Genomic DNA, 20378 nt, shown 5'->3' with positions numbered 1-20378 from the left:
TTTAATTTACCCATATTCAACTTAGAACACACAGATAATGGCATGACGCTAACACTAGCACCCAAATCACATAATGCATTATCAATCAGAAGATTACCCATATGACAAGGGATAGAAAAACTACCCGGATCTTTCAATTTAGGTGGAGACTTATTTTGAAGTACGGCACTACACTCTGCAGTGAAAGCTACTGTCTCTACCTCACTAATAGACCTTTTTCTCGTCAAAATTTCTTTCATAAATTTTGCATATGAGGGGATTTGTATGATCAATTCAGTAAAGGGAACTGGTACCTTCAAATCTTTAACCACCTCCAGGAACTTACCAAACTGCTTATCCAAGTTTGTCATCAATTGACGATTGGGGAAAGGAAGTTTGATAATTGGCGTTTGAGCATTCTTCTCTTTGTCTGGAGTAGCCACCTTCTCCGGAGTTTTACCCTACAATGTAGAATTAGTTATGTTAGTATTATCCTCTAGCCCTGCAGGGCTAGCAACTACATTGTTTGGTTTAATGGAATCAAGATTGGCATTATTTAATAAAATAGGTTCATCAACTCTGGGCATAGAGGGCCCTTCATAGTGTGAACCACTCCTTAGAGTAATTGCAAATGCTTGATCCGTAGGCCTAGTCGGCTGTGCCGGCAGGGCTCCCTGTTGGCGTGCTTGTAGAGTAGCGGAGAGTTGCGCAATTTGATTATCTACAATTTTATTATGCGCTAGAATTTGATCAATTGTCGCATCCCTGTTCTCCATGTGCTTTTGCATATTGACCAACATTGCTCTAATTTCCCCCAAAGAAGGGTCTGAAGATGAGGGGGGTTGTTGTGGTTGATTCTTCTGGCTAGCATTGGGATGATAGTATTTCTGCTGCTGTTGCTGTGGCACCTGTGGTTCTTGTGGTGGTGGATTTTGAACATTAGTGCTCCGGTAGGAAAGGTATGGATGATTCCGATACCCAGGATTGTAAGTGTTGGAGTATGGGTTATTCTATCTATAAGCTTGGAAGGCATTAACTTGCTCCACGGAACTCCTACAATCCTGCTCCCAATGACCTACAATACCACAATTTTCACAGAAAGCCTCATTAGAATTATTATTAATCGCAGAAACATTAGCTACATTAGCAGTGCTCAGATTATCTAATTTTTGGCAAATAGAGGTCAGTTGAGCTTGCAAAAAGGATACAGAGTCGACACTATGTTTCCCCTTGTTAGCAAATCCTCTGGGATTCCCATATTGGGAATTGTGTATCGCCATATCTTCAATAACCTGACCTGCATCATCAACATTAAGATTCATAAATCTCCCACTAGCTGCAGAGTCTAAAATTATTCTATAGGAATTTCCAATGCCGTTATAAAAGGCTTGGATTAACTGCCATTGTGCTAAATTGTGGTGAGGGCATTCTCTTTGTAAGTCCTTGAACCTCTCCCAAGCCTCATATAAAGATTCATCGGCTTCTTGGGCGAAGTTCTGAATCGCACTCCGTAGTACTGTTGTTCTCTCTGCAGGATAATACTTGTTATAGAAATTCAAAACAAGAGTTTCCCAGTCAGTTATACCAAGTGTAGTTTTATTTAAGCCATTAAACCACAATTTAGCTTTTCCAGTTAAAGAAAAGGGAAAGAGAATCTCCCTGATTTGGTCTTGAGTAACCCCGGCTTGCCTTATGGTGTCGCAATATTGACAATAGTCGGCAATGTGAAGATTCGGGTCTTCACCCTTGGCTCCACTGAATTGCTTCCTCTCTATCATCGTTATAATTGGGGCTTGATTTTGAATTGAACCCCATCAAGAGCCGGAGTAGGGGTGAGATGAGGAAAATCCGTAAGCTTTGGTTGTGAATAATCACTAAGCTTCTCGCCATCTCTGATTCTGTGTCTGATGATGCCTCTAAATCGCTAGAATCAGTTGGAGGATCGCGGTGATTATTATTAGTATCACCAGACTCCGCCAGGATTTGCTTGTAGAAGTTTTTCTGTCTATGGAAGGAACGTTCGATCTCAGGATCGAAAGGGATGTAACCTGATCTGGAACACCTGGGCATAAACAAAAACTTGAAGCAAATATGAGATTTGTCTCAGAGAACTAACGCTCTCTAAGACAAAAGAGAAATAATCTAGACTACAAAAACAATCAGAAAAAAAAATAAAACCGTTTCCCCGGCAACGGCGCCAAATTTTGACAGGGTAAAGTCGTATCCCCTAATAAAAAATAATTACCTAAATCACTAACTAAGGTAGATAGGGAAGTAGGGTCGATCTCCACAAGGAAACTAGTCTTTTTACTTCTAATATATTATTATAATCTAAACTATTTAAGTAACCAATATTTAAAGTTAAACAAGAAACTAAACTAAAAAGAGTAGGAATAGGGAGAAAATAATATAATAAAGGATCTAGGGCATAGGTTCACCAATAAATAATACTCCAGGGTAAAACAAGGTAATCAATCATTGACATTGCATAAATAACATGATTAACAGGCTCTCGCAATTTATTAACCAACATAGATCTAACAGGCTCTCGCAATTTACTAGATCTAAGTTCTTATTGAAAATAGCCTTTAATATCAAATTAACATCTGCTCGATTCATCAATTTAATATTGCTATACTTTTACAAGCCGCAATTGTAAAACATTTAAACAATCCAATAAGAAATTATCATGCAATACCAACAATCAATAATAGTCAATCATCAATGCATCAATTAATCAGATTGTAAAGGGCTCTCGCTACTTATTACAATCACACAATTAATTTATCGGTATTAAATCTCATCTCTTGAATCTTGACTTAACCATTTATAAATTAACTTGCCTATTGAAACTAGACCTAAACATTAATTCTCATCTCTCGATTCTTGAATCAATATTGTCAAACTCATGCATAAAAGATAGACCTAATCTAGTCACAGAGCATTAAATCAATCAATAGGAAATTAATCTAGCATTGATAATCAACAACAATAATTTACCCCTTCATATTATTTATTAGATCCCCATAAACCCTAGAAATTAAACTACTCACACATATTAAAAACTAAACTAATCATAATAATAGAATAAATCATGATCAAAGGAATAAAATAAATAACTAAGATTAAGGGAAGAGAAATCGTTACCAAAATAAATCTGGAATTAATGAAAGAGTTAAGAACAAAAGTTTAGAGAGAGATTAAGAGAGAGAAAACTAAGTAGAGAGAGAAAGTCTAAGAGAAAGGATTAAGAGAAGGAGAAGAAGAAGAGAGAAGATCCTAATTAATCCGTACAAAAACGTATTTAAACAAAACTAAAACAACTCCTAATTAGAAACTAATTGCTTCGACAAAAACGCTTCTCCAAAAACACGCGCCCGATCGGGCTAGAGGCCGCCCGATCGGGCGCACCTTTTTGTTGCACAGGTCTTCTTAGATGCCGCGCCCGATCGGGCCCGGTATTTATCTTTAAGGCTTTGGACTTCGATTGGGCTACGGCCCAATCCATATTTCCTCTAGAGTCTCGAATACATGGTCCAATTGCCTCGTGATCCAAATAACCGAGCCCTTAATCACCGGCTCGATGGCTCTAGCCAGCCTTGGGCTCCAAAAGTGGTCGTGTTCTTCCAACGCTCGTAGTTGCTTCGTAGAAATCCCGGGAAAAATGCCCCAAAGGTGCAATTCCCTGCAAAACTCAACCAAAACTACGAAAACACTAGAAAACACATATTAGTAATAAAAGTGGCCCAAAAGAGCCAAAAACACTACTAATAATGACCACAGGACGGGGGTAAAATACTATATAAAATAGACATATCAGAGCACAACAATCCACGCTTGGAAACTTTGCCAGAGATGACAATCAAATTTTTGGAAAAATTTGTCGTTTTAATAAGAATGCGCGACAATCCATATTTTGAAATATTGTCGTTCAAGTTCTTGCTTTTGAACCGATTGTAATGAGCCAGTGTTTTTGGCGCTTAAGCTAAGTGAGACGATCTTTTATCAGGTCGATCACTTAGACTGTAATCAAACCGACTACTTAATCATGCGAAATTGCTTATAGGGGCTAACTGGCGTACCAAGGAACCCGAAATTGCTGTATGAAGTCGAAATCACCTTTTTGAGAGGCTTCGAGCTCTGTCGCTACTGAAATATCTCTGGCGCCAGGCGCTGGAGTAGGGTCTTCCCTGTTCTGCTGCACTTGTATTTATTTTTGACTATAGAACTTTGCCAATTTCTTTAACCATCTTAGGGGTGACCTAAGGCTTAATTATCTTAGGGTTGACCTAAGGTTTAATGTTGCTTGACTCAATAACTTGACACGACTCAAGGTATAAACTTGACTCGATGTGATCGACTAACTCGAGGTTGACTCGACTCGAAGTGAAACGGCACGTGTGACTCATGACCCGTGTGTGCATAGTGTTGATTATGCGACCCAAAAATGCAAAAAAAAAAAAAAAAAAGCAAAAATTTTCCGTTATTTTTGTGGAGGGTACCGACTTTCTCCCGAAAAAGAAAGACGTGAAAAATAATCGAAGTTTTGAAGGTGCATGTCGAATGAGCTTAGTCAAATGTTGTGCAAGGATTAACCCATCCTAGGCTATCTCAACTGTTGACTCAATGATGAAAGTATTTGAGTAAATTAGGCACGGAGGCTAAGCACTTCATACTGCGTGATGCAATGATGATTATGAGTGATTAGTGATGCGACAAGGCATGCTTCAATGTTAAGGTTTCATGACAAAGGGTTCCTAAGGGGAGTATGTTTGGTCATGTATCTGTGCGGTGTGTGAAATTGACACAAAAGCTAGCCCGCAAGAGCTAAGTGTGTGGAGAAATATATTGAAAAGAGTCAAATGGTGGTGACTCTTAGGCTAGGTAAGCTAATGATGTAGGGATCAAGCCCCCAAGTCTAGGTCTAAGTGAATAGGGACGAGCATAGGGAATCCTTGATATGATCATGGTGCAAGTGTGTGAATGTGAATATGAATGCATGTTTATTACGGGCGCACCTCGATGTGAGGTTGCCTACGTATCCGTTAGGAATCAGACCGAACGTAGCTCTAGCCGAACCTCGCACAAGTATGTATACCTCAAAAAAGGTCTTTTTAAGGGTTGTAACATGGTTAGGCTAAAGTTTATAGAAGAAAGGGATAAAGGCTCAAGACCCTAGATAAGCCCCCAAGGTGTGCAACCTCGCTTTTGAATCTTTATATTTTTATGCTTGAGTTTCTACTCTTTTTTTTTTGGCTCTCTTTTATCTTTTGCTTTAGCATCTATTTTATTTTTATAAGCGTGGGCAATCTTAATTATGCGGTCTATCACTCACTTGGCATTCATGTTTCTCAGGCACGGTACCGAGCACTCGATAAGAGACGCAATCTGAAACGTGTTCTTATCGAAGATATTTTCATATCAAAGACATTGGAACACTTGCCCTTTTGTACACTTTTATTTATTTTTTTGCTTTTGCTTATTTTTGCTATTTTAATCTTTTGAAGTACTCAAGCTCTTTTTTAGAATTGCATAAGTTAACACACCATCCCATCCCAAGGTTAGGCAAATGTAGGTTGAAAAAAGAAAGGTCTATCGTTAGACGAGGCTCAAAGTGGTTTATGAAGAAAGGATTGTAAATTTTGAAAATAAAAGAAGATATGATGTGGCTACAAGGGGTGCCTCAAATCATTGGTATACCTTATGCTTAATTCGACATTGATTTTTATTTTTTTTTTATTTTTTTTTTATGCAATATAATGAAATGATCATATATAAGGAAATAAATGCTAATTTTATTAAAAAGGGGAAAAGAAAAAAAAACTATAAAATTAATCTAACGGAAAAGAAAAGGTGCCTATGCTAGACTTATTGGGGAAAGGAAAATATGAAAAAGAAATAGAAAAAGAGGTCATGAAATCTTGTCGTTGCAGCTCGCCTCTTGTGTTGTGTTGTTCGCTTCATCATCACCCAGTCGTCTCGCTAGCTAGAGGCAATGGGATCTTGTTTGCTTCAATGAGATCTTGAATCAGATTTTGAAACTTGTAGCATTCATCAGTAGTATGTCCGCGCCCTCGATGATACTTGCAATAGGAGTTTGGATTCCATCTCGAAGATCAGTTTTCTGGTGTTGGATCCTCGGTAGGGCCAATAGGTTTGATTAATCCTCGATCATAGAGACGATCGAAAGCAGCATCGTAGGTCATTCCAATGGGTGTGAACTCTCGCCTGGGTTTCCTTTTAGATCCTTGATTGTCCATGGCTAAGACACAATTATGATCAAAGGTACTAACATTATTACTAGAGTGGGCGTTTTAGGAAGAATAAGGATTGTCGTTCTTCTTTCCTTTCCAGCCACCGTGGTTACTATTGTTAGTAGCTTTTTTCTTTGCGAGGTCATCTTCGATTTCAATTCCAATGTCATAAACGGCCTTGAAAGTTTTCAAATTGTGTTGATATTTTAAATGCTTTGAATACTTTTCTTAGAGATTCTTGATAAACATCCTCACAGACTCCTTTTCGGTGGGGACCTCAATCATCTTGGCGGAAGTTTCTCTCCATTTATTAAAGAAAGAAGTAAAACCTTCATTCTCTTTTTGTCTTAGCATCTCAAGTTGTCTATGGTCGGTTTCAACTTGGATATTGCACTTGTACCTATCAGCGAAAGCGTTTACTATCAATTTCCAGGTAGAGGTTTTCTCTTTATCAAGGGAGAAGTACCATTGTTGGCAAACGGTTTCAAGAGATAGTGAGAACAGAGAGGGGAAAACCTTCTTATCGATACCCTTAATACTCATTATGGTTTCGAATGCTCTTAGATGAAAGTAAGGGTTATTTGTTGCCTTGAATTTAGGGATGTCAGTGGCGTTGAACTTATGCGGAAGAAGTTCCTTGTCCAGCGAGACCCCTTGTAAACTCATGCCCTGAAATTTGTAGTCACTAGATAGCTTGCTCAAACTTTCTTGCATGAGGTTCATTTGTTGTTGCTTCACGGGATCATCAACCTTGAGGGTGAGTAGCTTCAGTGTCTCAGTCACGTTAGTCAATTGACTCCTAAGTTCATTAACTTCCTCTTGAGTTGCCATTATCTTCTTAGCCTTCCTCTTTTGACGAATCGGTTTATCAAAAAGTGAGACTTCAATAAAGAAGCTGTCCTTGATTAATCGCCCTTCTCTCCTCGACCAAGTACTTTGGAAAAGGAATTTGGGGATATTCATTGTTAATTATTTGACTCAAACTTTATTCAACATGAAATGGATGAAGGAAGTGAAGAAAGATTGGAATAGAATGTGAAGAAAAGTGATGTAGATGGAGGGATATGAAGAATTAGGAATAAAATGTACCCCCAACTTAAACGACAGAAAAGACCGACTCATGCATGAACCTAAGACATGGCCATGGTGATGTATACTCAAAGTGTGTGCTAAGACTAGTGAGTGTAGGTGGTATGTTAAGACTCGTGTCATGACCATGTGGCTAGACTATGTGAAAAGACTAAGTTAAGACTTCACGTATATGCATTAAACTGGACAGACTGTGGTATTTTAGTCATAACTTTTTATTTGTGACTCTGATTTGGATGAAACCAACTCCAAATTAAAGATAAAACTCGGGGCTACAGATCCATAGGTTGTACGACTTGTAGTTCTTCCTATAACTCCAGCTATGACCAAAATAATTTGACATTTGTGCAGTATACGGGAATAAAAATCCGGGTTGACTTAAAGGAACTATTACTCGATTTTATGTTTATTTATTATCTCTAATTAATTAATTAATTAATTAAACAAAGTCCTTTAGTCATTAATCGGTTTATTTAGTCTTAACACAAGTCAACAAACGGTTAAGAGAAACATAGAATATATATGCACAACAAATAATGCACAATTAGTCAAGTAGGCACAATATGATGCAATGCGTTTGCAACCTAACCATGGCTCTAGTTCTCTAAAGTTCGGGATATGGGTTAGTCAATAAAGGGTCCATGGTTAATTGTCCGGATGCACCGCGCGGAAGCCTAACCGTGAAGGGTTGGCGCAAGTGGATGGGACACCGCGAGTTTAGAAAAACTCGCTTCCATGGTTTGGTGAATTCAACATCTTGGATGTACCCTTTGTTGCACGGAGCGCTCAATCGGGTAGATGGAGCATGAATTCCCAGAGGTTTATGTCCATATGTAGAACACATATGGGTTGCAGAAAAGTGAGAAAAAATTCAATCAGGAAGTAGGATCGAGCAAACAATACGAAAAACCAGTCGAAATTAGAACGCATATTTTTGGCTCGGTATTGGGGGCAATTGTGATGCGGTTCCAAGGCATCAATATTGTTATTATAATTATTTTTATTGTTATTTTTAGTTTATTATTAGATGACCGAATTTATTAGGATATTTTTGTTAGTTTAATTCGGTTAGTATAAGATAAGCTTAACTTTAAAGATCATACTTGCAAAATATTATCTTTACAAGTTAGAGTTAGTTTCCTAGTTAGATTAGAATTTGTTTTACCGATTTTTAGGCTAATTATTTAGCTTATAAATACGTGATGGTGTTTAACGAAAAGTATGATTGATTGATTTGAAATTTATAAAGTTTTACGTAAGCTTGTGCTTGTGTATTCTTGGCCTAGTTTAGGTTTTAAGCTCGTGTTGCTTAGCGTTTCTTGACCGAGACTCAAGATTCCAAACCTTTCAACTGCAATTGAAGGTTATATCCATCAAAATTCATATCATATTGGTGTGGCTGCTGTTTGACGAGGGACGAGTTTGACAATTTGTGTCAAAAAACTCAGTTTCGAATGTCATATTGATCGACTTGGTTCTCCTTCGTTTCTAAAGATTTTGAGGTTATTCTTTTTTTCAAATTGGTTAATTTTTTGTCTAGTTTTCACCTGAAAAATTTGAGAATTTTTCGAGAAGCATAGCTATTAAACTGGGTTCGTTCATTACACCTGGTCAAAAATCAAATTAATCTGCCTTTGTTGAGAAAAAAATAAACTGCGATTACTTGGCTGGGAATTTTTTTCTGAATTTTTGGTCGAGTATTTTAGACATATAGGGCTAAAAGTATACAAAATTTCAGAATTTTTCGAGGTGTTTTCATTGGGTTTTGGTCCTCGTACTTTCGATCAATTTCTGGACTGGTTTTGTGTGTTTTCTCATCCACATAAACATGGAAAATAAAAGTTGGTTTGAAGCATTTATGATGGAAATCAAGAAAATGAATGAATGTTTGGATAGAATTAATGCTCGTTTTCAAATTCGTGACATGAGATGTGGTGTACAAGATATGTCTTATGAGAAAGAGAAACTAGAGCAACCAATTGTTGAGGCTATATACGAGGAAAAGATTGTATCTTTACCGAGTGATAATCTTACAAATCCAATTTTAGAGCAATCTCATGAACAACTAGTAGAAGAAAAAGAAATTATGGAGCACAAAAGTGTATATTTGTCTAGTTTTGTTGACGAGGAGGTTACATTTGAACTATCTAAGTTGGTAGCAAAAAGTCAAATTTCTACAACTTCCTTTTATGGTGATAATTGGGATACAAATATTTTCACGTATTATTTCCATTATATTGATTGCATTGACAAAGGTGTGTCATCAATTAAAATTTTGGAGCATTCAATTGAAGTTTGTGGTGCATTCATTGGTGTAAAATATAAGCATGACGTGGTTGGATGGAGACATATTCTTTTAGCTCATGTTCGATTAATTTGGTTGATATCTTGGTTCCATGATTTGCTAAAACTTGGGACAAGTTTTTTTCAAGAGGGGGAGTATGATGCGGTTCCATCAATATTGTTATTATAATTATTTTTATTGTTATTTTTAGTTTATTATTAGATGACCGAATTCATTAGGATATTTTTGTTAGTTTAATTCGGTTAGTATAAGATAAGCTTAACTTTAAAGATCATATTTGCAAAATATTATCTTTACAAGTTAGAGTTAGTTTCCTAGTTAGATTAGAATTTGTTTTACCGATTTTTAGGCTAATTATTTAGCTTATAAATACGTGATGGTGTTTAACGAAAAGTATGATTGATTGATTTGAAATTTATAAAGTTTTACGTAAGCTTGTGCTTTATTCTTGGCCTAGTTTAGGTTTTAAGCTCGTGTTGCTTAGCGTTTCTTGACCGAGACTCAAGATTCCAAACTGCGATTGAAGGTTATATCCATCAAAATTCATATCAAATTGGCTCCAGCAATCAGAGACTGGCGCAAGCTTTTAACTGTAGCGCTTGGCGCCAATACTGGCGTCTGGCGCTACGACTAAAATGCTAGCGCCAAGCTCTGGCCCCTGACGCTACTTCCCACATGCCTCAGCAGCTTTCTATGCTCGATAAAATTTTCCAGTTTCGCGCGGTGTTATTTCGGTCCTAGTTGTGAAAGACATTCCTCAAATTTCCTACGTGTAAAATCCTATGTTTTTAACTCATTACGGATGGTCTTTCCAATGAGATATTTTTTATGCATATGACAATAATGTTAATCAAAATTACGCACATGAAATACTTAGAACTTTTCGAGTCTCATCCACTTATTCTAGATCATTGCCGAAACAAATTAAGGAATTAAAATAGAAATCCTCCCCAGTGGAGTCGCCAAAAAATTGTAGAGAATAATTTTAAGCCTTAATCCCACTAGTTTGAACCCCACTGTGATCATACACTAAAGTACGCTGGCGTCCAAAAGGGAAGAAGATAGAGCAAAAGAGTCGCCAACAAGTTTTTTTTAGGAACTTGTAAACTGTTCATAGGATGAAGGTTACACCCCTTAACGATCCAAGAGATTGTCAACTCCATAAGGTCTAGAACCAAATAAGGGTTCGGGGATGAAGGTACAAATCCAACCTAAAAGAGATTGAACCTGCCCTAATAATAGGCCTCTACTTTATTCTGATCGTATTCATGTGCGCTTTCTAATTAACATGCAATCAATAGGATTAACCCTAAACATGTTTAATCTATGTTGGTTGAATTTAATGCACAAATAAACTATTATTGGCGATCACTTGAAGTTATAATCATATTAACCCTAAATAAGATTATTAAACAACTTATTAAGCGTGGTTACAAGTACTAATTCCCTTTAAACATGCAATAAAGGTGATCAAGCAATAAAAATAAATATCAAGCAACATAATAAATAAATATCACAATAATAATCATAAATAATAATAACAATCATCACAAATAAAATAATCATCATCAAAATAATAATAATATCATCATAAATTATAACGATTGTAATCATAATCATATTCGTGTTAATATTAAAGCATAATAATAGCAAGATCCTAGGCATGATACTAACAAGATTAATAACAAACCCTAGCATGTCACTAAGAAACAAAAATCAAATCTTTAACCTTAACATGATACAAACAATCATAAATATTAGGAAGAGAATAAAAAGTATCGTAGCAATCATATTTAATATTAAAAATACCCTAGACATGATACTAGGAATATCATAACAATAATCTAAACATGATTTCTACATCATAATATCTCTAAAAACCATTAAAGCACTTACTTTGATGCCTCGTACCTCTTTCTAATGACAAAATACACACGTTAGTAACTTCAAGGAAAATAATAATCAAAACAATCAAATTTAATAATTGAAAGAGAGATTTGGGACTAAACCCTCAGAAATTAAAACCTTTCACGTCTAGGGCGAAGGCAACTTCGAATATGGCTAGGTGTTTCTAGATCTTGCGAATGCGGAATTTTGTATTCAAAAACAAAGTTTAGAAAAAAGATGAATGATTAAGAGAATGCTAAATAATTAATGATTGCGAATGAAAACTGATTGTTGATGAGAATTGGTGAGAATTGGTCAATGAAAACGGAGTTTTTAGTACGATATTTATAGAGAAAATCAGCCAAAAAGATAAAATAAACAAAACAGAGTCTGACGCACAAAAAACAGAGTTGGCGCAAACCCTAGCTAACTGGCGCCAGACACCAACACTAGCGCTAGGCGCCAATTGCTAGCGCCAGGCGCCAAAGCCTGGGGTCAGGCGCCAAGCCTGATTTTAACGCGTTTTCGAAAATCAGATAAGTTTGCCGTACTGGAGGATAAAATCATATAATTTCCTCGAAAATGCTTTTTGATTTTAATTAAAACTTTGAAAAGTCAAAAAGTCAATTTATCAATGCTAATTGAATTAAGAATGAAAAGAACCCTCTAGAAGAATCTAGAAGACTAAAACAATTCCTAGTTGCATTAGGAATGATAAATCATATTAGGCCCTCCCCTATATCATTGAGCCATATATAAGGCTCAAACCGGGCCCAGTTTAGTAAATTGGCCATAATTTCCTCAATATTCATCGGAATTGGGCTTATAATATATCGTTGGAAAGCTTTTATCAAGCCCCATCCAACTACACTACTATTGGACCCATATAATTGACCAACCAAACTGGATTGGCTGTTTTCTTAAAATAAGTTTACAAAAACAGAGAGAAGAAAAAAAAAATTAAAACTTTCCGCAACACTAGACTTTCCACACTTTCGCTTCATTCGATTATGATTCGTCGTGAAAGGTACTCATCACCGGATTTGGTTTTGGGGAGACACAAATGGGTGTCTACAATATGATAATAATGTTAATCAAAATTACGCACATAAAATACTTGGAACTTTTCGAATCTCATCCACACATTCTAAATAATTGCCAAAATAAATTTTAGGAATTGAAATAGAAATCCTCCCCAGTGGTGTCACCAAAAACTGTAGGGAATATTTCAAGCATTACCCCAAACTTGAACCCCACTGTGATCATACACTAAAGTACGGTGGCATCCAAAGGGAAGGATGCTAGAGTGAAAGAGTCGCCAACAAGTTTTAGGAACTTGTAAACCGTTCACAGGGTAAAGGTTACACCCCTTAACGATCCAGGAGATAGTTAACTCTAGTAGGTCTGGAACCAAGACTGGAAGTTCGGGGATGAAGGTACAAATTCAATCTAAAAAAGAAAGAACATACCCTAATAATAGGTCTCTACTTTATTCTGATCGTATTCATGTGTGCTTTCTGACTAACATGCAATCAATAGGTTTACCCTAAACCTGTTTAATCTATGTTGGTTGAATATTAATGCACAAATAAAACTATTATTGGGGATCACTTGAATTTTAATCAAATTAACCCTAAACAAGATTATCAATTATTTTATTAAGCGTGATTACAAGTACCAATTCCCTTTAAACATACATAAAAGGTGTGATCAAGTAATATCAATAATAAGCATCAAGCAATATAATAATCATCATAAATAATTATAATAATCATAATTAAAATAATCATGTTAAAGCATTATAATAGCAAGATCCTAGACGTAATACTCACAAGATTAATAACAAACCCTAGCATGTCACTCAACAACAAAGATCAATTATATAACCCTAACATGATACTAACATGAATATTAACAAAGAGAATAGGAAGCATCGCAGGAATCATAATTGACATATTTGATATTATAACCTTTTCCCTAAACATTATATTAGAAATCATTGTTGTCATTCTAAACATCAAGCATCCTAACATGATACTAGGAATCATAATAACAATATAGACATGATTTCTATATCATAATAACAATGCAAACAATCAAAGCACTTACTTGGATGCCTCGTACCTCTTTCTATTAACAAAATACACACGTTAGTAAATTCAAGGAAAATAATAAAATCAAAAAATTAAATTAAATAATTAAAAGAAAGATTTGGGACCAAACCCTCAGAAATTAAACCTTTCACGTCTAGGGCGAAAGCAACTTCGAACTAAGCTAGGTGTGTCTAGATCTTGTGAATGTGGAATTTTATATGAGAATAGGCTAGTTTAGAATAAGAGAGAGAGAGAGAGAGTAATTAAGAATTTCTTGATAAGAGTTGGTGAGAAGAATTGGTAATTGATGATTAAAAACGGAGATTTTAGGAGGCTTTTTATAGAGAAAATCAGCCGGATATGATAAAAAACAAATCAGAGTTTCAAAAAGAATAAAACACGACGCTATCGCTAGACGCTGCGCGTGTCGCCAGACGCCAGGTCTGTCGCCAAGCGAAAGACGTGTCATACGACGCTCCAATCTGTTTTCCACGTGTTTTCTTATTTTGATAAAATTTAAGCGTACGAGAGGGTAAAATTGTAATTTCCTTAAAACATTTCTTTTATTCTAAATAAAACTCTTAAAAGTTAATTTATCAATGCTAATCAAATTAAGATTCAAAAGAACCTTCTAGAAGATTCTAGATGATTATAATCAATCCTAATCACATTAGGAATGACAAATCAATAATAGGCCCTCCTCTAGATCGTTGGGCCGGATATAAATATCAAACCGGGCCCAGTTTAGTAATTTGGCCATAACTTCCTCATTATTCATCGGAATTGGGCTTATAATATATTGTTGGAAAGCTCTTTTCAAACCCAACCCAAATACACCCTTATTGGACCCTTGCCATATACCAAACTAAACTATATTGGCTGTTTTCTTAAAATAGGTTTTCCAAAACAAAGAGAACGAAAAGAAATAAAAACTAACCGCAACACTAGACTTTCCACACTTTTACTTCATTCGATTATGATTCGATGTGAAAGGTACTCATCACTGGGTTTGGTTTTGGGGAGACACAGATTGGTGTCTACACTCCCCCCTAGGAGTTTCAAACCAGCTAGGCCGACCAGGGGAATCTCGATCTGAGAGGCTGAAGATAGGGATCAGCTGAAGATTCCTTCTAGGAGCCCGCCAAAGACTCCCCTTCCTCCGCCTTCAATCACTCAGGATGTGGAGGTGAACCAAAAGACTCCTGACCAAATGGAGGAGCGCCAGGATGGAAAACGAAAGGACAATGCCCTCAAGAGTCCTGCTAAGGGCAGTACTGCCATCAGCGCAACAAGAGGAGCGTTTTCTGACGCTATCGAACGAGATGCTGATGCTCTACTGGGACATCAGCCTGAAAACGTCAAAGTTAAAGACCTCGGGAGTCAAATGAAGGAAGATGAGGTTGCACCGAATGAGAATGCCAATGCCGAGGTTCCCTCGTCCTCATTCCTTTTCTTCTGGACTTTTCAATCTGGAGAAATGAATATTTCTGCCTCCCTCGTACCTATCCCTGTGGTAGTAAGGAATGTAATTTGGGGAAGGTAAAAAGGCAAGGCTGTTGCGTTTTTTGGGGACCTCTTCACTCTGTCAAAGGTGGAAAGGGCCAGAGAGTGGTTACTCCGAGCCATAGTTGGAATTGGGGAGCCTAGCCGAAGGATCCCTAATCCAGTAGTAGAGAACTAGAGGCTGCTGATGCATGTATTTTTCACTTAGTTAAATTTGTTTAACTTTTTTTACATTTTCTTTACATCTCAACTGATTTGATTTTCCTTTTAATTCCTAGATGGTGTACAATCATACTGTCACTGTTAATATGATTGAAACCCTTCAGCTAAAAGTTGAAGAAGCTGAAACCAGGGCCAAGCTGGCCGAGTTGAAACAAGAGGCTGCTGAAGAGCGAACTAAGTAGGGTGAGAAAGCTTTCAGCACCTTTTGCGATGAAATCGAGAAGGAAGTCCTCCTAAGATGGATCAGGGTGAAGCTCTGATCAATGAATGTGGGGCAGTTGACCTTCCTAGTTTCAGGACTCGGATCGAGCAAAAACTAGAAGGTGAAGCCAACACCTGAATGGCTAGCTGAGAGGAAAGAAATCGGTAAAGGGTCGAGAGCTTGGAGGGTGATGTGAAGCGTCTCAACAAGGATGTTGAGAGTAGAGAAAACCGGCTCGACGATGCTCGTACCTAATCTGAAGCCCAAAATAACAGGCTGGCAGACTTAGAGACCGAACTGAGAGAAAGAAATTGAGTTGTCTCAAGCTTAGACTATTATGGGTCGAGATCAGCTGAAAATTCAAGGGGAAGAAGATGGGGGGGTTCAGCTCTAGCTTGATGAAGTCAAGAAGCAGCTGGCTGATGCTAAGAAGGAGCTGAAGGTTAAGATCTATACCCAAGAACAATATGACCAAGGCTATGACTACGACTTCAACGTGGTCAGGAGACTGGCCCATCATGCCGATCCTACCATTAGCTGGGACCATTGTGAGATTTGGGCCCTGAATGCAAATGACCCCTCACATGATCGCTCCTCATCAAGATGAAATTGAGCTGATGATCAGGTTGGATGCTGCTGAGAAGAAGGAGGCTCTTGCTAGGAAGGAAGCTGAAGAAAAAGAAAAGGAAGCCAAGTCAAGGGCTCAGCCTGCCTCTTCCACAGCTGGAGCTAAGACTGAAAAGGAACCTACCATTGCTGCTCAGCTAGATCCTCCAGCTGAAGCCTAGAAACTCGCGCAGTCGTCTTCAGAATCTTGCGGACTAACATGTGCTTAATCTTTAAACTTGCCGCTTCTGAATATTTTTTGCCTTGTCTGTTTTTGCTTCACCTTGCCTTAATGTATAAAACTTTATTTGTTTTTGCCTTGTACGTATTTCGGCAGTAGTAATTTTCCGCTTGTGGGCGGCTGCCGATATTATTTCTATGTTCTGAAACATTTAACTTCTTTGTAGCTCGGAATCCGAACATTCTTTTCATGAATCTACTGCTTTTCTCTTAATTGCCTTGCTTTAGACATTTTATATCTTACTTTTCTGATTTTTCGAAAATTTCTAAAAATCTTCTAAGTAAGAAGCTTTAGATTAGGAAATTTCAGCTAAAGATAATTTGTACTTGTACACTTGTTGCCCCCCCCCCCCCCAAAAAAAAAAAAAAAAAAAAATTGAAGGCTCTGTCTTCGGATTTCTAAGATGACTGCTTGCCCTTTTTTATTCAGACAAAGCTTTTTAGTGTTAACAATATTTTTAATACTTGTGCTATTTTTTTTGGTTTTTTAGTCTATCCGAAAGTATGGATATTTGAGACACAGGGCCAACTTAAAGGCTTTGTCTCAAACAATAACCCTCTGAGGTACAAGGCTCAGTTAAGGCAATACCCCAGATTCGTCCATGGACTCACTGCCCTGAAGAACAAGTCTTGCTATCAGAAGCATTTTCTTTGGTTGGGAGACAGATGTTCCGTTTTAGGCAGGTTTGTCAGCAATCCGAAACATGGTACCTGCAAGGCGAATGTTTCGGATAGTGCCGAAGAAGAACCCTTAAAGAGTAGGTGGAAGACAGAAAAATAAAAGAATAAAATATTTGCAAGTATTTATAGAAATGGTGGCTCTAAGGCCCTTTCATTAATAATAGAAGATGCACTTACAAAGATTGTTCAGCCCCGAAGGGTTTACACATGATATTTCTTAAGTACATCAGCATTCTAATGATTTTTTAGCTTGGTACCATCCAACCGTCGAAGTTGGTATGTTCTAGGCTGAAGCTCATCATAAATTTCATAAGGTCCCTCCCAAGTGCCTAGAGAGTTTCCCATGGATTCGGCTCTACTATATAGTTGCAGCATTCCAAAGGATGAAGTCTCCAATTTTAAGAGGTCTCTCATGGACTCTTTGGTAGTAAAATTTGCTGATTCTCTGCTTATATGCAACCATTTTATCTCGTGCTGAATCTCTAACCTTGTCTAGGAAATCGAGGGATTCCTTAATGAGTTATTCGTTTTTAGCCGAGAAATGGTGCAATCAAACACTTTCAGTGCCGATTTCCAATAGAAGGACAGATTCAGATCCATACACCATTTCCAAAGGTGAATGACCTATAGCCTCTTTTTCGATTGTCCGAGGTGACCAGAGAGTTTCAGGAAATTCCTCTAGCCATTTGGACTTTTGATCTTCAACCATTTTCTTGAGAGCTTTAAGGATCTGTTTATTAGCAGCTTCGGCTTTACCGTTACTTTGCGGGTGGCACATTGCTGAGTGTGCCAACTTAATGCCAAACTGATCAGTATATTGCCTCAGCGGTAAATTATCAAATTGTCTTCCATGATCAAAGACAAAAACCTTCAGGATACCGAAGCGAGTGATGAAGTCTACTTTGTAATGTTCGAGGCTGCCTCGGGCTTGATCCATTTGCTGAAATAGTCAATGTCGACTATCAGCCATTTTTTCTGGTACGGAGCATCAAGGAAGGGACCCAAGATATCTAACCTAATTTGAGCAAACGGAAGCATATTCAATATTTGCTGAAGATCTCGGGTGGCTGATGGACAACTAGTGCGAACTTTTGACATTTTTCGCATTTTCTGACCAGCTCCTTAGCATATGAGATCATGGTGGGCCAGTAGTACCCTGTCCTCAATGCTTTATGGGCTAAAATTCTTCCCCGAATGTGGTTCTCACATATGCCGAGATGAATTTCTTGAAGGATGTAATAAGCATCTGCTGGTCCCACGCATTATAGCAATGTGGCTGAGAAAGATTTTTTCAAAAGCTCCCCTCTAAAGATGATGAACCTTGAGCAGGTTCTCTTCAGCTTGGAGGCTAAATTTCTGTATGTCTTCGGGAATTTCTCCCCGAAGTTTATAAGCCAAGATAGGGTCCATCCAGCTTGGTTCTGGGTCGACGCAGCACACTTCTGGTGCTTCATTAACACTTCTTTCTTGGTGCATTTCCACATATACAGATAGGTTCAGCTCGGTTAAAGTTGAAATTGCAAGTTTAGAGAGTGCATCGGCTTGTGCATTCTGACCCCTTGAGATTAGTTGAACTTCGAAAATTCTCAGCTTTGTAATAATTGTTTTGATCTTTGCGAGGTAAGTTATCATTAAGGGCTCTTTGGCCTTATATTTGCCTCGGATCTGATTTTCAACGAGATGAGAGTGTGTCTTGAGACACATATGTTCGATTTCTAGAGAAATTCATAGTTTTAGGCCAGCGATTGCTGCCTTGTACTCGGCGTCGTTATTCAAAGATTTGAATGAAAATTTGTGTGCATACTCGAAGGATTTGCCTTCAGGAGAGGTTATCACTACCCCTGCCCCCGAACCATTTACGGTGGAGGATCCATTCGTAAAAAAGGTCCTAATTTTCTTTTCTTCGTGTAGCGTCTCCTGGTACAAGCATTCGTCCATGAAGCCCGCTAGAGCTTGAGCCTTGATAGCTGCTCTTGGCTGGTAGCTGATGCTGAACTGAATGAGCTCGAAAGCCCACTTTGCTAGCCTACTAGATTTTTCAACTTTGCCAAGGAATTTTTCCAGCAGCTGTTCATTTAAGGCCACTATTTGATGGCAATCAAAATAAGGCCTCGACTTCCGAGCGGCTACCACTACTGCATAAGAAATTTTTTTGAGTAGGGGGTAGCGAGTCTCGGCATCCGTTAGAGTGTGGCTGACGAAGTAGATTGGCTGTTGGACTTTTTCTTCTTCTCTCAGCAGCACTGCACTTATAGTGGCTGGGTTGACTGCCACATACAAGTACAGGGTTTTTCTTTTAGCTGGATGAGCCAGTGTAGGAAGTTGAGCTAGATGGTCCCAAAGCTGCTTGAAGGCCTCTTTTTTCTTGTCTTCCCAGATGAGCTCTTTGGTTTTTGGGAGTTTAAGGGCTTTGAAGAAGGGAAAACCCTTATCCGAGGCTCTGGAGATGAACCTTAAAAGGGTGGCCATTATTTCGGTGAGCCACTAAACATCCCTCTTTGTTTTTGGCTCGGGAAGATCAAGAGCTGCTTGCAACTTGGCAGGATTGGCATCAATCCCTCTTTTGCTGACCATGAAGCCAAGGAATTTCCCAAACTTAACGCCAAAGACATACTTCTTCGGATTCCTCTTCATTTAGTGTTTTCTTAAGGTGGCGAAGGTCTCGGCCAGGTCCGTGACATGGTCTTTATCTTCCTTGCTTTTGACGATGGAATCGTCAACATAGACTTCCATGTTTCAGCCTTTTTCATCGGCGAAGACCTGATCCACCAGCCTTTGATATGTTTCCCCCGCATTTTTTAATCCGAAGTGCATCATTTTGTAATTGTACACCCCGGCGTTTGTGACGAATGTCATCTCTGCTCGGTCGTTGGGGTGCATGAAGATCTGATAATACCCCGAGAATGCGTCCATGAAACTAAGCAGAGCATGGCTACTTGTCGAGTCAACCAGCTGATCGATCCTCGGTAAGGGGTAGAAGTCCTTCGGACAAGCTTTATTTAGGTCCGTGAAGTCTGCACATTCTCTAGGTGCCATTTTCCTTCTGAACCATCACCACATAAGCCAGCCATTCAAGATATTGAAAGGGTTCGTTGAAGCCTGCATCCAGCAATCTTTTAACCTCGGCTGCAATGTCTTGGTTCTTGGTTGCAGAGTAATTCCGCTTCTTTTGTTGAACAGTCCAATACGTGGGTCGACGTTAAGCTTATGGGAGATGAGGTTCGGATCGATCCCGGGCATATTAGCTATCGAGAAAGCGAACACATCTCTGTTATCCCAAAGGAGTTAGATGAGCTCCACATGGACGTTCGAATTGA

The 20378-nt window shown here is 38.2% G+C and overlaps 1 protein-coding gene and 1 non-coding gene across 2 annotated transcripts; one reads left to right on the top strand and one right to left on the bottom strand.

The window, feature by feature from the left end:
- The first annotated feature begins 1389 nt into the window (after window positions 1-1389).
- LOC145637496 (small nucleolar RNA R71) lies at window positions 1390-1496 on the top strand. The gene has a single exon (XR_014114273.1). It is a non-coding gene; the product is annotated as a small nucleolar RNA R71 (small nucleolar RNA).
- Window positions 1497-17611: 16115 nt separating this feature from the next.
- On the bottom strand, window positions 17612-19530 carry LOC145636965 (uncharacterized). Its single transcript, XM_081688494.1, has 3 exons — window positions 18922-19530; window positions 18382-18726; window positions 17612-18001 (listed from the first exon to the last, which is right to left on the bottom strand). Exons 1-3 carry the CDS (start codon window positions 19528-19530, stop codon window positions 17612-17614), a joined length of 1344 nt encoding a protein of 447 aa, XP_081544620.1.
- Window positions 19531-20378: the final 848 nt, after the last annotated feature.

This window comes from Chenopodium album, chromosome 6 (genome assembly GCF_948465745.1).
Source record: "Chenopodium album chromosome 6, dcCheAlbu1.1, whole genome shotgun sequence".
Classification (NCBI taxonomy): domain Eukaryota; kingdom Viridiplantae; phylum Streptophyta; class Magnoliopsida; order Caryophyllales; family Amaranthaceae; genus Chenopodium; species Chenopodium album.
The sequence above is the reverse complement of the archived record's forward strand: the minus strand, read 5'-3'. Positions and strand labels throughout refer to the sequence as shown.